Source organism: Sylvia atricapilla, chromosome 10 (genome assembly GCF_009819655.1).
Source record: "Sylvia atricapilla isolate bSylAtr1 chromosome 10, bSylAtr1.pri, whole genome shotgun sequence".
Taxonomy (NCBI): domain Eukaryota; kingdom Metazoa; phylum Chordata; class Aves; order Passeriformes; family Sylviidae; genus Sylvia; species Sylvia atricapilla.
The window spans coordinates 18,459,125-18,477,297 of NC_089149.1; the positions used below are offsets into that span (position 1 = coordinate 18,459,125).

The 18,173-nt window shown below is 42.8% G+C and overlaps 1 protein-coding gene across 5 annotated transcripts in view; it reads right to left on the reverse strand.

Moving 5' to 3' along the window:
• VPS8 (VPS8 subunit of CORVET complex) overlaps positions 1 to 18,173 on the reverse strand; it is a 67,084-nt gene that overhangs the window by 44,032 nt on the left and 4,879 nt on the right. For 3 of the 5 annotated variants that reach the window (XM_066326177.1, XM_066326178.1, XM_066326180.1), the window contains 16 exons: positions 17,735 to 17,767; positions 16,326 to 16,380; positions 13,098 to 13,222; positions 11,560 to 11,646; positions 9,962 to 10,029; positions 9,226 to 9,379; positions 9,064 to 9,123; positions 8,146 to 8,253; positions 7,268 to 7,348; positions 6,586 to 6,756; positions 5,837 to 5,911; positions 5,329 to 5,364; positions 3,110 to 3,200; positions 1,986 to 2,032; positions 1,036 to 1,125; positions 592 to 638 (listed from right to left, as the gene is read on the reverse strand). In XM_066326177.1, coding sequence (XP_066182274.1) covers positions 592 to 638; positions 1,036 to 1,125; positions 1,986 to 2,032; positions 3,110 to 3,200; positions 5,329 to 5,364; positions 5,837 to 5,911; positions 6,586 to 6,756; positions 7,268 to 7,348; positions 8,146 to 8,253; positions 9,064 to 9,123; positions 9,226 to 9,379; positions 9,962 to 10,029; positions 11,560 to 11,646; positions 13,098 to 13,222; positions 16,326 to 16,380; positions 17,735 to 17,767 — 1,328 coding nt within the window. Of the gene's footprint in view, positions 1 to 591; positions 639 to 1,035; positions 1,126 to 1,706; positions 1,726 to 1,985; positions 2,033 to 3,109; positions 3,201 to 5,328; positions 5,365 to 5,836; positions 5,912 to 6,585; positions 6,757 to 7,267; positions 7,349 to 8,145; positions 8,254 to 9,063; positions 9,124 to 9,225; positions 9,380 to 9,961; positions 10,030 to 11,559; positions 11,647 to 13,097; positions 13,223 to 16,325; positions 16,381 to 17,734; positions 17,768 to 18,173 lie in introns of those variants that run through there. The other 2 variants (XM_066326179.1, XM_066326181.1) reach the window with 2 other exon arrangements.

The following is an 18,173-nucleotide window of genomic DNA, read 5'->3' on the forward strand; positions in this document are numbered from 1 at the left end:
TGGGGTGTGTATTCTCCTGTGAGAATAATAATGATATTCTTTAGGTCTAGTATTGAAAAACTGGCTGGAGCTAACCAGTGAAGAGTCATTGCTTCTAAAATCCAAACTTGTGAGATCCTCAGAAAAAATGTGGCCAACTTATGAATTAGATAATGAGATGTGGCCTGAATTTGTAGCTTGGATAAGAAATTAATATCAAATTCGATATCACACTTGTGAATACTTGTGAAGACAAGTATTGTGAAGAATTAGAGCATGCTAGAATTTATATGCTTTTATCATGTTATGTTTATCATTATCAAGGTAAGTGATGAGGATGACAGGAAAGTCTGCCAAGGCAGGTTCTTGGTTTGAAGCAACTTTTCTTTCTCAACACATCAATGCAAATTTAAGAGATGGTTTTGTGTGAGTACTGAGTTCCTGACTTCAGTAGTGGCTTTTAGGCACTCCTCTGAACTGTGATGTGACATGTGCTATGGAATGATGGGATGCAATTCCTCTGCACCATGTGGTGCCACAGGAAACAGCACTGGGGGCTACCTGGGGTGCTGGGGTCTGCCCAGGGGGACAGGCCTGCAAACCCAGACTTACATGCGCTGCAGCAGGAGACAGTAGTCCACGATGACAGGCACCACATCCTGGGGAACAAACACAACAGGGTTGTAGGGACTGACTGGCAAAAATCCTACCAAGCAGCACATCCTGCAAAGCATGAAACACAACCCAGCCAACACAGAGCAGAAACAATGAGGTATCTGACTCAGCTGGTTGCTGGCACAGTTACAGGTGTTCCATATGCCAATGCATATGGAAAAAAATCTCTGCTGACACTCCTGCAGAGCACAGAGAGCAACACGGCTTTTGCTCTGCCACCCACTATATCCAAATCCTGATTTCCTGAGTGCACACAACAGGTGAGAGTTGAGCTACACCACAGCAAGGTTTTTTCAAAAATAGACAAGTAATGTTTGCAGTAAAACAAAGTTAATTTAAAAACCCAAAAGATTTCTACAAGAGTCCTCTGGAGCACCATACCTGAAAGTGCTGCTCCATAACCTGGATTTTTCCTTGGTCAGGGCATTTCTTCAGAGTCCGATCGGTATAATGGAGAAGGATTTCAACCATCTGAATTACAATAGATAAGAAAACTCATTGAAATCCTATACTGAGGCCTTGCTTGGTAGTACATTTCAGACTGGCTTGGGGGTTGGCAGCCCTGTCAGTTCTGCTGCCTCATTTTGAGTATTAAGTGCTGTGAGCAGGAACGAGCAGAGGAAAGAGGCTGCCAAGAGACAGTGGTGTGACAATGGCACAGAAGTGCCCAGAGGGATACTGAAGGCCTACACTAACTTTAGCTGACCATGGAGCTGGGCAGCCAGCCCAACAGCCAGTTTCACATCCTGAAGCACAAGGCTCATCTGGGCCATGACTTTACCCAAAGCTTATGTTAAAGTATATTACACAGCAAAACACAGCTACCTGCAAATATAGTAAGAACAGAGCACAGCTAAATACTTATTGCAATCAGTGTGTACTTTAAAACACACTCCTCCCAGAAGCAAGTTCCTGTTAAAACTGAACTGGATCAGTTGAAGAGTTTATTCCACATCTACATAAACAAAGAGCACAGTTTCCATCCTGAGAGTCAGCAGGTCACATACTGATAGGACACGTGCCAAACAAAGGTCAGGGAACTCCAGAGCCACACAAAAGGTTTCTCTTCACTGTGAGGGGACCAGAGATCTCCAGGCCTGGATGATAATGTCACCTTTGGGATTGCTAATGCTGCAGATTTTATCTCCACTTCTACCCAAATGGTATTTCCAAGTTTTTTCTAAAATTCTGCTCCCAGTTTTAGCAAGAGAGGAACATGTACATGTTCTAGAGTTGGATTAACTCATGGAGGAGAGAAGCAGTTCCTTTCAGGAGCACAGTATCACACCAGCACACATGAAAATCCAGTTGGGAAGAGCTCAGGGACTCACTCTGTCAGCAATGACTGCTTTCCTCTTGTTTGTGTCCCCAGTTAAGCCTAGAAAGAATGAGGGAGTGGGGTGAAAAACAAAGCTTTTCTCATCTAAGCTACCAGTAGAAATAAAAAAATGGCACAGTTCAGATGTTAATACAACTACCCTTGAGATGGAGAGGTCAGGATATGTACATACACAATTTTGTGTTCTACTTTTAGCCCCCTCTTCTTCCAGAAGGTTTGTTCTCCTCACTTAAAGACTGTTCCAGCACAGGAATGGCAAGAACAGTTCTGGGTGCTGTTTAACACTGAGAGAATAATTATCGAAGAGCTATCAAAGACTGTACACAAGGGTAATTGCTGGAGGAGGTCTTGATGCAAAGAAGCTGAGTAAAGTGCACTAAAAGGGAAAAATATCATAAATGCCAACTCAAAAAGACAGTTTTTCATTATTCAAAGCATTACTATCTGCTTTATTGTGCTATAGCCATGCATCAAAACAAAACACGTCTCCATATACCAGCAATTTCACAGCAGGATCCTGTCATGGGAACTTGCATCTCACTTGTCAAAGCCATCAGAAATTATCTGCTGTAAAATCAATGTGTCCAGTACAAATCTGATCACACAAGAGGCAGTTTCTGGCATAATTAACATACTTCTTAAGCAACCTCCTTCAGAGGAAATGTGGTGCCAAAAGCCAGCATGATTCTTTCAGTTCCTTGTCAGTCAGGGGAGAGACCTGTTTCAAAGCACCTGCTTTGGCAGAGCTGACTGAGAGTCACACTGAAAGGCACTACAGGTGATGCAGGGCCTTCAGGAGTATTTTAGCAGGTTGGATACCAAACATCTGGATCCACTTCCTCCATGGCAAAGTGATAACAGGATGGAGTGACACACAGATCAAGCCTTTAATTTGAAATCAGCAAGTTGCTAAAGGGACTATGGTTAAAAAAATGTTCAAAAAAATCAAACCACTACATATAAAGGTTGCTTCTGCCAAACTCAAAGCAACACATCCTATTTTCTCTTCTTCAATTCAATTCTGTTTTCTTCCCCTAAAAAAGTTATTCCTGTACGTGCAGATACTTCAAGCTATCCCTAGAGGTTTCAGTTAAAAGCAAACAAGTCCAAACTTACCTACAACAGCCTTTGCTTTACCTTCATAAAAGGACCAAGCAAGAGCCAGGGCATCTGTGAGACGTTCTTGTTTCAGAAGGTGGTCAACTCTCTAAAACAACAAGGAATTCTGGATCTCAGAACTACAGAAAAGATGATTTCCTCCCCTTTAAGACTGGCATTTCCCAGTAGAGGGTCATGGTCCCTGACAGCAAGGCAACAAGATACCTCAGAAGCTCTAAGCACGTCACAGTAAAGAACAGGATCTCACAGAGATTCTCTCAAATGGATATTTTCTGCTGGACTAAGAAATGTCAGGCCCCAGTACATCAAGTCCCTATGAGGGGACATTTTAAGTCAGATGCTTGATAGATGGAAACCCCCAGCATTATTTACTGTCTGATAAAGAATAAAAAATTTCCATTCCCCATCCTTGCCTCATCACCTGGAGCACATCAACTTGGAGTGAACAACTTTGCCACGCTTTCAGTAAGGCACGTACTCATCCTACCCCCTATTTTCTCCTGAGCTCAAGGTCAGCAAGGACTGAAGTAAGTCACAAGAATTTTCTGCTTTAAGGAACTATTAACACCCAAGGTTGAGTACTACTGGCCTTGGTACGATAGCTCAGTGACAAAAAACTGCTTGAGAGAAGAGAGATTCCAGGTCTCAGCCCAGCATCCTGCCCTGCAGCAAGAACTAACTCCCAGCTTCACCCTAATCACCACACACTCAATCCCACCTCTCAATTAAACCCCCTATGATAAAGCGGCACAACTGCAACACAGCAGAAACCACATAGTAATTTAGAAAGGGGTTGTCTCAGAGCACAAATTGTGTTTGACCTTCAAATTCCAGAAAAATCTGTACCTGAAATCATGGATCAGAACAAGACTCTTCACTACAGCTTATTAAACCAATTTCAGTGGTGAATGGCAGGAGATAAAACTAGCAGAGAGAAGCAATCTTGGTAACTAAAAGCTCAACTATTCATATCCTATTAAAGGTCCTGATACAATGTCACATGAAGGAGTTTATAACCATAGATGAGAACTATAGCCCTAAAGCAACCTAAGCAAGAGGAAAAATGGTGAAGGTCACTGCTTAAAGGAGAAATATGAGATTGCAAAGAAATAGATACCAGATCTCCTTGGGAATCAGCCTAGAAGCTGATTCTTGATTCATTGAAGCCTTCTACATATAGGCATAAGCTGAATTTACTACTAAAATTTGCTGATGACCAACTGGCAGCATGTGAGGTGAGACAGAACAGATAGACACACGAGATGTGCCTCTGAAGCTGGTAACAGAAAAACGATGTTACAGAACAGTACAAGCAACTTCCAGCAGAAATCAGTTTGGCTACAGGACACCAGTGAATCTCCAGAGTGCCCAAGTCACTGACATCATGTAGCCAAAGGAACAGAAAATTGAGATCCAAGGCTGCATGAGAAATGACACATCTAGCAGAGACTGTGAAGGAGTGACACTGTGCATGGTACTTGTAAGACCTTACCCAGAGCAATACGTTGCAAACTGTTTGCCACGCTCAAGAAACTGAGCACACAGGAGACACAGAGAACAGGGACTACAAATAAAGAAAGGAATGGGAAGAGAGAGAGCTGAAAGAGCTCTGCTTAGCCTTGCAAAACAAAGCCGGAGAGAGAACATGCACACACTGAATAAACATAGTGCAAAGGGGTGATGAAGAAAGGAAAACAGCTGTTTGATTCAAGTGAAAAGTACAACACAGGAACAGATCTAAATAGATCACTAAGAACTCTAGTGTGGGTACTGACGGGGTTTCAGCTGTCCAACAAGGACCTAAAATCCTATGAACTTTTAGGTAGTCATTGATGGATTTTATGATGCAGCTCCTGCAGTAGTTGGAGACAATCTCCAGTGAAGCAGGTTCTCTTTCACTCCTGGATCCTTGTGTGGCAGACAGAAGGTTTGCATCACAAGCTCTTCCTAAGTCATGCACTGCACTAGCAAAAGCTGACACAGAGCAAGGCATGATGCCTTGTTTGAGAGAACAGGGTCTCCATTCAGCCTGGAAATTTATGCAAGCTGGAGTCCCAGTGTCCCCAAGAAAATCAGAGTATCCACAGCACTGTCTCTGTGTGGCAATCAGGAATCCCAAACACAGTGCCCAGAAAATGCTTCACAAATGCTCCCTCCCTCCTTTGAGCTAAATTTAAGCAATACAAACCTAAGCTGTACAGGCTCCCTCAACATACCTCTCTCCAGCTTCTCAGTGTCAGGACATGAACAGACTAGGAAAGAAAAAAAGAAATTGAAAGTTATTTACTGGCAGTTGCTCTAACAGCCTGTAGTACCCCACAGACCCACCACAGCACACCAGTACAGATGACTAAATAAAGCAACCCTCAAGCAGTATGAATTTGAGACTAGTTTTAGCTGCCATCTCTTTTTCTTCTGTTTATTCCCTAGCACATTTATAACAGAGACTGAGAAGCTTAGGACAGAGGAGATGTCAGTAAAGTAAGGCTAAGTTTACCCTGGAGCAAAATGAATCAGGATATTGTGAAACTATGACAATGTCTTACTCAGCCCATACCCTGGCTACAGTCTAATTATTGCACATTTCCTTCACCCCACAATGTAAGTGCACAGAGAACCTTTTCCCAAAACACATCTCCACAGAAGACAAACTGCCCTTTTCTAGAAGAGCTACCATCAACAGTGAATGCCCTGTGTTTTTATTGAAAAATTCCACCCACTTACCTTAGTTCCAAGGTAAAAGACCTGACCACCACAGCTGCTGATGGACTGGTAACAAGCTTTCTCTCCTACCAGTGCCTACAGGGAATAAAATCACATGCAAGTAAAACTGCATTTTTTTTTTTTAATTTCCCAAGCAACATAAATACACTTCCAAGATCCTTTGTAATGCAGAAATGAAAATGAGGCTGGAGAAAGAACACCACAGATTACTGCATAGTAGTAAGTCAAAGAGCTCTGCTGTCACTCCTTCCTGCTTGTGAAGTCAGCTTCAAGTGCTGCTGATCTCTGGCTACCCAAAGACATGATGAAGTCGGGCTCTGTCTCTACCCTCAGGTGCCAAAAGGTTATAGGGGGCCTTTCTTGCCACCTGCTTCTTCACATATCTTCCTCAAGAGCAAATGTGTAGGGCACACAGGTGGGAAGACAACCAGTGAAGTGAGAGTTGCTACCACAGAAGTTTTTGACTGCCAGTAACCAGTGCTCCAGTCTGTGGTGTATAAAGCAAAAAACCCTCTTAAAGAAAAAGGCACATCAGCTTTTATCCTAGACAGAGTATTCCAAAGCTTAGTAAAGGAGGAGCAGTTCTTACAACCTTCAGTGCACAAAAGCAAACATTTTAGCTGTTAGCTGCCCACATGACCACCATGTCTGACTTCTGAGAAGCTCCCAAAAGGCTTTTTCCCCCCAGGCTTCCACTTAGGGCCTATGTTAAACACAGCTGCAAACACAAACAGGCCACCAGTGCCTACCAAGGCCTCGCTGACATTGCCCCCCGTGGCCAGAGACTTGAAGTGGCTGCTGTTGTAGACCAGCTGAACCTCTGAGATCTCGATGGTCTCCAGCTCCTCCTGAGTCTGATGGTCTATGACGTGCAGCTTCTCCACACTGTCCAGCAGCACCGCTGTCCGTGAGTTGATCCACTAAAAAGCACCAAATCCCACATTTCAGCAATGCATTCCCCAGTAGAGCCAAGGAAACAGGCTCTGGCCATATCCCTGAGTACTCCTCTGGGGGATTCTGGGAGAGCCAGTAGCTTTGTTACCACACACAGCCATTTCACAACTGCACATATGCATAACTTAAAGGCAGAGATAAGGAGGGTCCTTCTAGAGAGCCATTACATGGAATCTTCACAGAAAATAGCTGTAGACAAATGGTAAACCACCAGAGCTCTTGTCCTCTTGGCACACTGTTTATGCTCCAGCACACTTTCTATCCAGAGCTGTCAAAGCCAAGACAGCTATCAGTCTTGCCTTTGGTGGTAACCACACTTGCACAGGTTTTTCACAGAATCCCAAGTATAAGGACATTTTCAGTTAGTTATCACCAAATAAACACAGCTAAGAGCACAGAACTAAGGGATACTGAGATACATTTACATAAAAACTAGAGAAAAAAAAAAAGTAACCATTCTGTAGTACTGACACTTACAGTAAAGTTGATGAGATCATAGTGCAGGTGAAGCTGCCTCTGCTTTGTGACATGTATTGCACCACTATCATCCCTCTTGACCTAAAAGAGAAATCGGACAAGGCTGACTCAGACTCAAAGACTTCCTTCAGTCCAGCTTCTCAGTTCCCACAGGGCACCACACTGACTCCAGGAATCCTGAGCTCCCTGCCAGAAAAGCATCTCAGCAAGACAACTTTAAACATGCACCCTTTTCTTTCTCCCCAGTTTCACCAGGAGAGATGAGGGAGGAGAAAAAGGACTCCATTCACACAACATGTCTGGGTGCTTAAACAAAGCTTAAGGTCCAACATGGTAAACAGACTTGGGAAACAAACTCAGCACTCCAAAGCCAAAATGCCAGATTTTTAGAAGCCTAGGTATTGCTCTCATACTGAAATCAGCGTGGAATTGTTTCCAAACAACCATATCTGCATGTGTAGCTGCTGCAGATCTAAACAGGATGAGCACCATGCCCTCAAGTTACACATCAACAAGACTGAATGCTCTTTTCTTAGTGTTTTATGCCATTTTTTCCAGACTCATATTTTAAAGCAAAAGCTAAGATGGCACCTCAAATTCACGTGCTCTCCCTGAAAACAATCCACACACTTACACTCCCAGCAGAAACACACTACAAATCAGTACTTCTGCAACAGATAAATCTCGTATCTCCAGGCAAAGGCAGCACTGCAGCTGAAGAGCAGTGACCACCAGGCTGGTAATCCCAAGCCAGTGGGAAGCTGCAGATGTTCCCAGCATGCTCAGCTATCATACTGTCACTGAGCTAGAGGCTCAATCCCTGAATGTGTGCATGAGATGTGACGACCTGAAGGCAGCACAGAACAGCCTGGACTCACCAGAAGAAAGTACACGACATCTCCTCGACAGAAGGCAAGCATGGGGTTCACCGAGTTCTGCACGGCCACAAAGTGCCACGCCAGCAGAGGGACACTCGAAGGGTCCATCTGTCACACAGAAAGCACAGCCAGTGGTTAAGGAACACCAGGCAGACCCTCAGCTGCAGGACATGTGGCTCATCAGCTGCTTCTCACTTCTGACTGCGCCTGGTACACACAGGGGCTGCAAAGCAATTTCCTGGCAGCACTTTAACCTCTTTGGTCCAGCCACATGTTTGGAAGCAGTGTGTGCCCTCGGCAAAGTGGACACCCACACAGGACAGCACTGGTGTCGGAGCTGCTTGGGGTAGATCCAATCCCACATGGATACATGAACTACAACAAGCTGCAGCTTGAGATCCCCCTCATCTCCACTCTCCTAACAACCTAACCCATATCTGCCCCCTGCTGCTCTTCCAAGAGGAATTATGCCATTGACCAGTGAAAATGACTAATTCAGAGTTTACAAGACTGTTTAATGCTCGAATTCCTCTTGGTTCCTGTCCCTGTAATTAAGGGGTCTGTTGTATGGTTCTAATATAAAACAGTGGCCCCAGTCCAAGGTGATTGTAGCCATAATCAGGTCAACATCCCATCTGTGGGTGCATCCAGACTGCAGCAGGAAAGCCAAGAAGCTGAGGGACTCCCTTCTGCTTATTTGACAAATCAGCATCTTTACAGAGGTACAGCTAGAAACAACTTTCTCACCTCCTCTCTGCCACAATCTCCACACATCAGACCCCCAGATTATCACAGCAATTCCACAGTGCTGTGGAAGGCAGAGGTACCAAACACCTTTTCACTGATTTCATCTCCTTCCCTCCAAGAAAATGTTTGTAGCCATAACCCAAAAAGCGCCTGTTTGGCTTTATTACTCACACGACCGTAGGGAAAGGTCATCCACACTTTGAGAGATGGCTTCAGGCCAATAACCAGGATCTTCAAGGAAAGCAAGAAGGCAAAATTAAAAGTCTGAGTATACAGGAGAGAACTTCTCCTTTGTGATCTCTCACATCAAGCCTCCCGCAAGCAGCAAGTTACCTTAGTGAGGGAGGCCATGGCCAGCAGCGAATACTGGGTGATAGGATGGTCTCTCAAATCAACCTTTGCATGTAATGGCTCAATACAGCAAACTTCCCCCTTGGAGCCACTGAAGAGACACCGAGACTCGCACGTCCTCACTCCCATAACCCTCCTGCAAAGAGCAGACATCAGCTTGGTGGCAGCCCAATAATCTCAGGAGCGATCCTTCATAAACACTCCTTCTAAAAAGTCCCTTGCACAGCTCCAGGGATCACTTCTGATGTGTCACTGGAGGCAATCCCATACAGCTGCTCAGATACAGACAAGAATTCCTTAAGATCTTACCTGACAATAAGGTTTGGGAAATTCCTGGACTTGACCAGATTGACTGTCAATCCTTCTTCCTCTTGAAGAGGCCAAAAGTAAAACAAGCAGCTACTGCAGGAGAGCTCTCACTAATGAGCCAAGGAAAAACGAGAGGCAGCACTTTTGTGACAGCTACCAAGAGCCCACAAGGAGTGACAAATTCTGGACAATACAGTGACACCTTAACAACTAAGGCTATCCTTTGGCTATTTTACTGCCACACAGCATCTTGCTTCAGCTGAGAAATTACACTGCAGCCCTAAATTACACCTTCAACATTCAGGCAGTAGCTTTATTAGTTTCAATAGGGTTTTTTTCCCTTAGGTTTTAGAAATGATGACCCAGAATTGGTTTCTTGTACTTTCTCTGGGTAGAGTTATTGTCTTACTTAAATGACAGTTCAAAGACGGAGCCTCCGCTGTCATTGCAAATTGCAAGTGTTGGATCATCTGTAAACTGAGCAGAAAACAAGATTAAAATGGCCCTAAGAAATAAACTACCAAAAAATGGCTATAAAAACACATGCTATGGCAGTACTAACAACACGCAGAGTTCAAGCGGTGCACCTACAGAAAAACACCTTTAACATACCGTGTTGAGACAATTACTGGGGTTGTTTATGACATGCAAGAAAAGCAAGGTTTGTGTTTCACCTTCATTTCCCCAGCAAGTCCTGTTGCAGATTTTGGTACCAAAGTCCTACTGCTTTATGTTGCAGCTCAGAACTACAACAGACCAAAACCTGAGATGCCTCTAGAAGGGCTCTCAGCCTCAAGCCCATGGGTTGGGGCAGAGCTAGTGGATGGGCTGCAGTTACAGACAAACCCAAATCAGAAACATCCTGAACTTCTAATGATACCAAATAATTCAGACAATAAAGGATCACAATCTTGGCTGGGGACACTGATAGTATAGGGTTAATGATTTCTGCAGCTGCAAAGCTGGGGAATAGAACCTCAGCTTCACTGCAACAAGGATGTTGGTTTCATGCTCTTGTTTTAACCAAATCAAATATAACTTTGCCTGGGTAATCAGGGGAGAGGGAGAATTAGGACGATTTGTACTTAGGTCTATATATCTTAGAAATAAAACTATCCTCTGCTAGGTTGGTGAAACTGTACCTAATCATCATATGAGAGATGATATAATTGCAACAATTGCTGGTAGCCGAATGTGATTATTACTTTAAACCAGAATCGTAAGAATCATAAGGGAAGATATTTGCCAAAATTCACGCTTGGGTATATACAATAGAACAATGGGAGGGCTTAACGATTAACATAGGGTTGTATAATGAAGACGACTAAAATACTGCATGTCTTGTGTGCCTTTGTTGGAGTTGGATTTGGGTCTGTACCCCGACTCGCAGAGCTCTCAATAAAGCACCGCATGTGATCATTCATGACTATGTGTTTTCCTCGCTAAGAACACTTCTGGAGATGTTTGCAATCCAGAAGCTGTAAGTCCACAAACATCTCAGGCCATATAAGACAAAGCCAGGCACAAACTCACATATAATTTTCTGTGTATAACAACAACACTATGCTGAACAAGAAACATAGATGATTTCTCCTTCAACCCAAAACATTCCCAACAAGCTATTTGAAAAACTGCTTACAGAAGTTACTTTCTACAACTCGGGTTCTTTTAAGTTAAAAGTTGGCAAGTTATGTATTCAGGTCTAAACACTGCAAGTTTTAGAGAAATGTGTGCTAACAACTAATTCTTCATATGTTTTGGCATTGGAGAGAGGAGTTATAACAGACAACAACTGTTGTTTGTTACAGTGCAACTCACAGCCAAAACTATTATGTCAGTATACTCAGTTTCATTTTAAAATTGAATTTCTGTTCATTATTCTCATCTCTAGATACCACTGCCATATGTAGCTGCTCTCATCTAAAATCTGAAAGTACTGCACAATGAAAGTCAATACACCTGACTGAACAAAACTGGGATAAAAGTAGTACATTCAGTGTTTATTACCTTGATGTGCAAAATGGCTGTTCCTGGAGGGTGGGCATCTGTTATAGATCGCAGCAGCTTCCCACTGGCCAGATCCCACATGGTGATCTGCAAGCAGATTGTGCTCAGTACACATCCACTGTCAAGGGCTTCATTCCATCCCCTCATGCATTACAGTACAGTGACAAATTCCTGTATGACATTATCACCCCGAGTTCGTAGGGGTTTCATAACAAAGAGAAGTGACCTGTCCTGTTCCTCCAAGCAGTTCACTTGTCTGCTTAGAGTCGACACTATGTGTTATCTCAACTCTGAATCATGTCCTTCCAGCCAGCTCTCCTCATGTGCCCAATTTCCCTCAGCTCACAGCTATCTGCCTAATAAGAAGATTAAAGAGTGTAAGATAACTTTATTACCATCCAACAAGTCCAATGCATTTCTCTCTCACAGAACCAGTGAAAGGTGAAAAATCTCTGCTAACATCCCTGAGCAAAACTCAATCATCTCCACGGCTACCATGAACCTTGTCCCTCCTCCCCTCCTGAGCTTGTTCAGTGTGACAAGGCAGGTAGGAAGATAGACCTTGGCTTGTACTCAATATTCAATTCAAGCCATTTCTCAGCTAAGAAGCAGGAAGTCCCAAACTGCTCACTGCATGACTGAAGAGTATTAACTACTCACTGCATAAGTGCCCAGAAGAGCTGAGATTACAATCTGAATAAAACTTTTTTTTAGAGAAACAGTACTTCATGTGATCCTATAAATCATCTATCAATGCTTCTAGACCATATGTTTCAGAGCTGGTGATCCTAATTGTTTTATGTGAGTATCATTTAAAACTGGCTGCTGTCCTGCATGGATTAAGTATTTCCACACGCCCTGCAGCCCGCTGTCATTTAGTCCTACCATAGGCACAGAGGTGTTTTTTATCTACTACAAAGGTGAAAGCCAAAGAAGTAAAGGGAAATGAATGCAAAAAGAAAAAGTAGCCTTCTTTGTACTCTTCTAAATGTTACCAAGGCAATGTCTACCTATTTTGGTTTAGTCTTGTTACTTTTGTTCAGGAATTGCCTTCTCTCCTTTGGTTCTGAGAAAGGCATAAAACAACTGACAACTCCTTTTCCCTACATTCAAAAGCTATGCCACTTCTGTCATACATGTAAGGTATTAGCAAAGATTAACTTTGGGGTTACATATGAGTTTCAAGAACTTCAAGTCCTCACCACAGCAAGGAACAGCTTTAATTACCATGCACAGATCTCAGAGAGTAACCTAGAAAGACTAAATTGCTTGTCCCAGTGAGCCACTGCACATTTCAGTTTAACAGGAATTAGCTACAATTAATTGAACCCTCTGCTATATTCTGCATTACTCACTTCCTTCACAGGGACCTGATTCAGCAGGAATTGGCTGTCCCCAGAAAGCTCTGGGCACATCACACTGTATGTGCTGCTTCTGCGCACTGAACCAGCCAATGCACAGCCACAGACTGAGGATGCTGCACCTCCAAGTAACCTCTCAGGACAGAGCACTGGAGCAGCTCATCCTTTGGGAATTACCTGTCCTTTAGCAAAGCCACAGAGCAGCCTGGAACAGTCATTGTTGATGCTGAGAGCAGAGATGGCCCCATACTGGGCCCCAACTGCGGTGCTGCCCAGACACAGCCGGAGAGCCTGGTTCTGATCTGGAGCAGAACAATTGGGGAAAAATTTAAAGAAGAACAATGGTTAAAATTAACAGCATGAAATTATTTACACCTACAATTCACCTGGAATACATCAACAGAATTCACAGAATTACAGTTAAGTTCTTTTAAAAAGGGGTTTATAAGATGAGAGCTCATGTTAGAACAGAAAGAGTGGAACATTGTCTTGCAGAGAAATACAAAAATTATTTTTAGAAGTACAAACCGGGAACAGAAAATATGGAAATGCAGAAGTATTACATATTGAAAAAGAAACTACTATAAAAATCAAAGCAGTATCTAACTTTCCTTTTACTATTCTGCAATGGTGCTTAAGTTGTAGCAATGAAGATGACAAAATAAATTCTACTTTCTGAGCCTTGTACTTTTGCATTTAAACATCAACTACAAAACTCCAGCAGAGGCTTTTGGTAAGTACAGTTTTATGTCTTAACTTGATTCTTATTTTTGTCATTTTACTCCTTGATTTTGTTGCTAAAGGCCAAAGGCTGGAAGGAAAAAGCCCTTTTGTCTCCAAGCTGCACAGTTAGAACACCCAACAAGTTCTGGTGCATGCAGCTCTTACTCTACAAAGGAACTCCTTCCCTGAGCCACAGGCTGCTGCAAAGGAGGTGCCACTGCTTGCAGAGCCTCCACGGGGACTGTGCTGCTGCAGAGCCATGCCCTGTCCTCTCCTGCACACCACAAACCAGGGGCACCTCTGTCTGTGCCAAGTTCTTGGAGGCTCCCACCATCAGAGACCCACGAGAGCGCTACAAGATGCTGCTCTTCATGAGGTTGGATGAGAACCCTCTGCCTGTGGTGCACTGCTCTCAAAAGCTAAGAAAAATGTTCTGGAGCTGCTTTTTCCACCTGTCTCTGCTTTTGAATGAGGGAGTGGGAAAAGATGCTTTGCTGACTATTGGAATGAAGACTACAGGGATATGAAATACATCAGAAACACTGCAGTAACACTGAGTGCAGGATTCACCTACAGCAAGGAAGAGAAATGATTGGATCAAGGAAACGGAGCTGAGCAGCAGAAATGCCCCAGAAGATGTGCCCAAGGCATGGGACATGTTTCTCCAAGCTCCAGCACAGCTAGGAATGTGCTGGCTGTGAAACAGAGCATGGATGTATCCTACATTCCTTGTCCAAAGTGATGCATTTATCAGTCTGTTCAGACAGATGAGAGTGGGAGTCACCTTTCAAATCTCACCTGTATGAAGAGGCACGAGTGGAGTTCAGAAATAAACACCAGAAAGAACAACAGCCGAACTCCTGGATTACTCTAAAGCACTGCTCAGGGTGAGGAGAAAACATTATTGCTACTAGGACACATCTTGACATCATTGTGGCAGGGGTGTTCATGACATAGATCAGAACAGGTCAAGGAATAAGATGAATCATGAAAGATGTCCATGGGAAGTTCAGAGAAAGCAGAGTTACAGCTGGAAAACAAGTTTCACAGAGAGATATTCTCCAAATGGTGTCAAGATCCAAAGAAATAATGCCTGCTCCAGAGGCCTGGAAATGCAGTTCATTTACAAAAATACCACCTGCTAACCATAAAAATCTGTTTGAAAACAGGGGAATACTGCAGCTCCTTATATTAAAGGTGAATAAATTCTTCATTTGTGGAAGTACCTTCCACTTCAGCCTAAGCCTGTCAGTGACTCCATCAGTAACTTGTTTCCTCTCAGGCATGAAAAAGGAGAATCCTCCACAGCTCTCTCTGAAAAGGTTTTACATCTTTATACGTATCTCCACAGGAACTTTGCAAAGCCATTTTCTTTTTCCCTCACCAGCAATACCAATTCAAAACAAACAAGCCCTCCTACTATATCCCAAAATTAAGTGATTTGTATGATCCAGTACTTGTTCTTGCTTCCAGACAGTCAAAATATGACAGACAAGTAAGAGTCATTAGGTAAGATTTTTTTAAAAAAACCTTGACTATAACATGGACGAAATTGCTTCCAAGGCAAAGCAAGATCAGAAAATCAATAAGCTTCTACTAATAAACTGGCAAAGTAATAAAAACAGACAAAAGCAAAAGCTTATAAAAGCTGATCTGATGACTTTCCAGACGTGTATTAGCAGCCTAAAAGTAAGGCACACCTAGGATTAAACATAAAAAGCTTTTGCCAAATGCTTGAAACAAAGGTGGCTATCAATTGTCAAAAACGTTTTTAATTTTTCAATTTACATAAGCCAATTCTTCATCTGAAATTTTTCAGGCAGTCACTGTGCTGCTCTCAGAGTCTGAAGTCAAAATGAGATGGTGCTTAAATACAATTCTGCATGTACAGAACGAAGACTACTTCTTTCACATTCACAAACTTATCTTCCAAACCAAAGAAATCAACATAGCACTACAGAAGTTGATACTGCTCAGATCACTGGGTTCTCATCAAGATGTTTTCCTTATGTCCTGATTTTCCTGAGTTTGAAAGGTCTGTTTGATTTTCTGCAGAATTACTGACACACTACTAATGTTATTAGGCACAGTGCCAGAAAATGCCCTGGTGGATGGTGATCTCCTGGAAGAGCCTTGTCCTGCCCTGAAAGAAACACTCTTACAAACAGCTATGGACCTGCTGCCCTAGGACACTATAAAAATCACATTTACCTGCTCCTCTACTGTCCCTGCCTGGAGAATTTAAGAGTGTGCAGTGCACATGCACCCACTAAGCAATTCCCAGCAGCATCATCCACCGAGTGGTTCCTGCACTGCTGAGCTGCCCCTGAAATCCTGGCACAGATAACATGCAACCTGGGCAGCCCAGGGGCTGGTCATGCAGGGACATGCACACAGCAGTGGTACTGTACCTTTGCCTTTCAGTCCATACAGAAAGGGCCAAAAGAGGAGAGAAAAAGCCAGAAATCAATATAAAAGGAAGGAGTGAAGCAATGAACAGCATATATGTGACAATCTCCAAAGTCAGAGAAACTTCAGATTTTGCCGAGTTAACATTAACCTTTGATTAATGCTCCCCCTTCTGATCTATTCAAGAAATGATGCTTGGATGGTTAGTGTTCTAAAACCAGGAAGCTTAAAAATTCAGCTTATAAAAAACTTCACACTTTATTTTTAACTTACCAAATATCAGTGCTAACCCATGGGAAGTCCCCACTGCTATCAGATTTGATGCTGCCTGAAAGAATCATACAGGAAGATTAAAAGCAGAATATACATCATTCACAAATCCACCACTTATCAAGCACAGTTTGCCAAAAGGGGAAGATTTCAAAGGTTATAACTTTTTCAATTCCTAAGTGTCAAGCAGAATTCCTACATGAAGACAGACAGGTACTACACCTGAATAACTGTCACACAGATTATCTCAAGATGAGAGGCCTGCTTTTTCCTCAGCTGCTTGAAATTCAAATGCTCATAGTGGTACCCACAGCAAAATTTCATCTCTCTGAAGTCAGTCTGATTCTTTTAGTGTACTTGCTAAATATAAATACTTGGGATTTTATCCTAAATTAGCTGCTACTTGCACATCTGAACTTTTCTAAAACCCTGGCCAGTGCCAGTCCCCTGAAGAGCAGTCCACAGCAAGCCAGAGACTTCTACTTCTTCCCATGGGGAATTAAACAAATCTTATTAAACATATCCTCCAAGATCCTACTGCACTCACAATCCTGCATTGAATGAAATAAAACTTAATAGAAATCACATAATGCTGTAGATGTTGTTCTACTTTTTATTTTTTAACAAGTTTAAGTCAGATTAAAAATATCAAATGCCTTAATGTCTGGATGTGTAAATACAGGTTTTTATTCTATGCACCTATCATTAAAGCATGCTTCTACCGTCACTGTGCAGCCTTTTGCCTTAGAAGTGACTACTTTTTCCTTATTTTTTCTAAACAAAAACATATCCTCTTATGGGCTGCTGTTACTACAGTCGAAGTGACTGAGCACATCTTTAGCTCCTTTGCATAACATTAAAACTCACTTCACAAGGGCAAAAAAAATACTGAAATGGCATTAAAATGTTTCTCTTCTCATTTTTACTACAGGCAGTTTCACTTCTGACATATTTAGACATGATTAGCATGCTTGACTTCAACAACTTTGATGCAAATTGCTAAGCAGGAGTATCCTTCAGACAGCTTTTTAGTTAATACTTCAGACAGAGAGACGCAAATTTTGAACCCATCACTTGGAGCACTACAGTTTAAGTTTCTATAAAAAATTGTTAGGAGTCAAAGCAATAACTGCAAAGAAGAAACAATTAGGGAAATTCAGAGTGCTCAACACATGGGGACAGGTGAGGTGCTCAGCTACGAAGCCCTGGTGATGATATAAAAAAGGGAGGGTGTGGGGCTTGCTCAGCAGAGGGGCAGTGAAGGAAGGCTGGACTATGCCCCCAGGGAACTTTCATGCTGCTCCTCCCACTTAAAAAGTCAAGATGCATTTATCAGCTGTCTTAAATTACTGCTTTAACAAACTGGCATGAAAACTAAATATACAGTCCTTGAAAACTGTGAGAGTACTTACAATTGCAGTGGGCAAGCCAGCATCCACTTTGTCCTGGGAAAACAGAAGAGCCCATGAGTGAGAGAGAACTCCCAGATTGTGTATGTCTAATAATTAGAACAACTACAAAACACAGGAAAAGTCAACACCAGCTGCATTTTAATGTGTCTGCCTTCAGCAGGGCAGACAGAGCTGAGGGAACCACTGCCTAGAAACACTCAGAAATAGAGAGGAAGCAGAATATCCTGCAATTTCACGTGAAAGTTCCCGTGCTCTTCTCAAAGAGCCATGTGCCTTTTGCAGGTGTTGAGCAAACCCAGTTCCAGCACCTTCAAGCACACTTTCATGTTATGTGAACATTTCCCACCACATTTCATGACATCCAGCAACATAAATCAGTGCTAAAAGTGACCCACCACATCACTGCTGCAGCAAGTCAGCTAAGCCCTGATTCACTGTT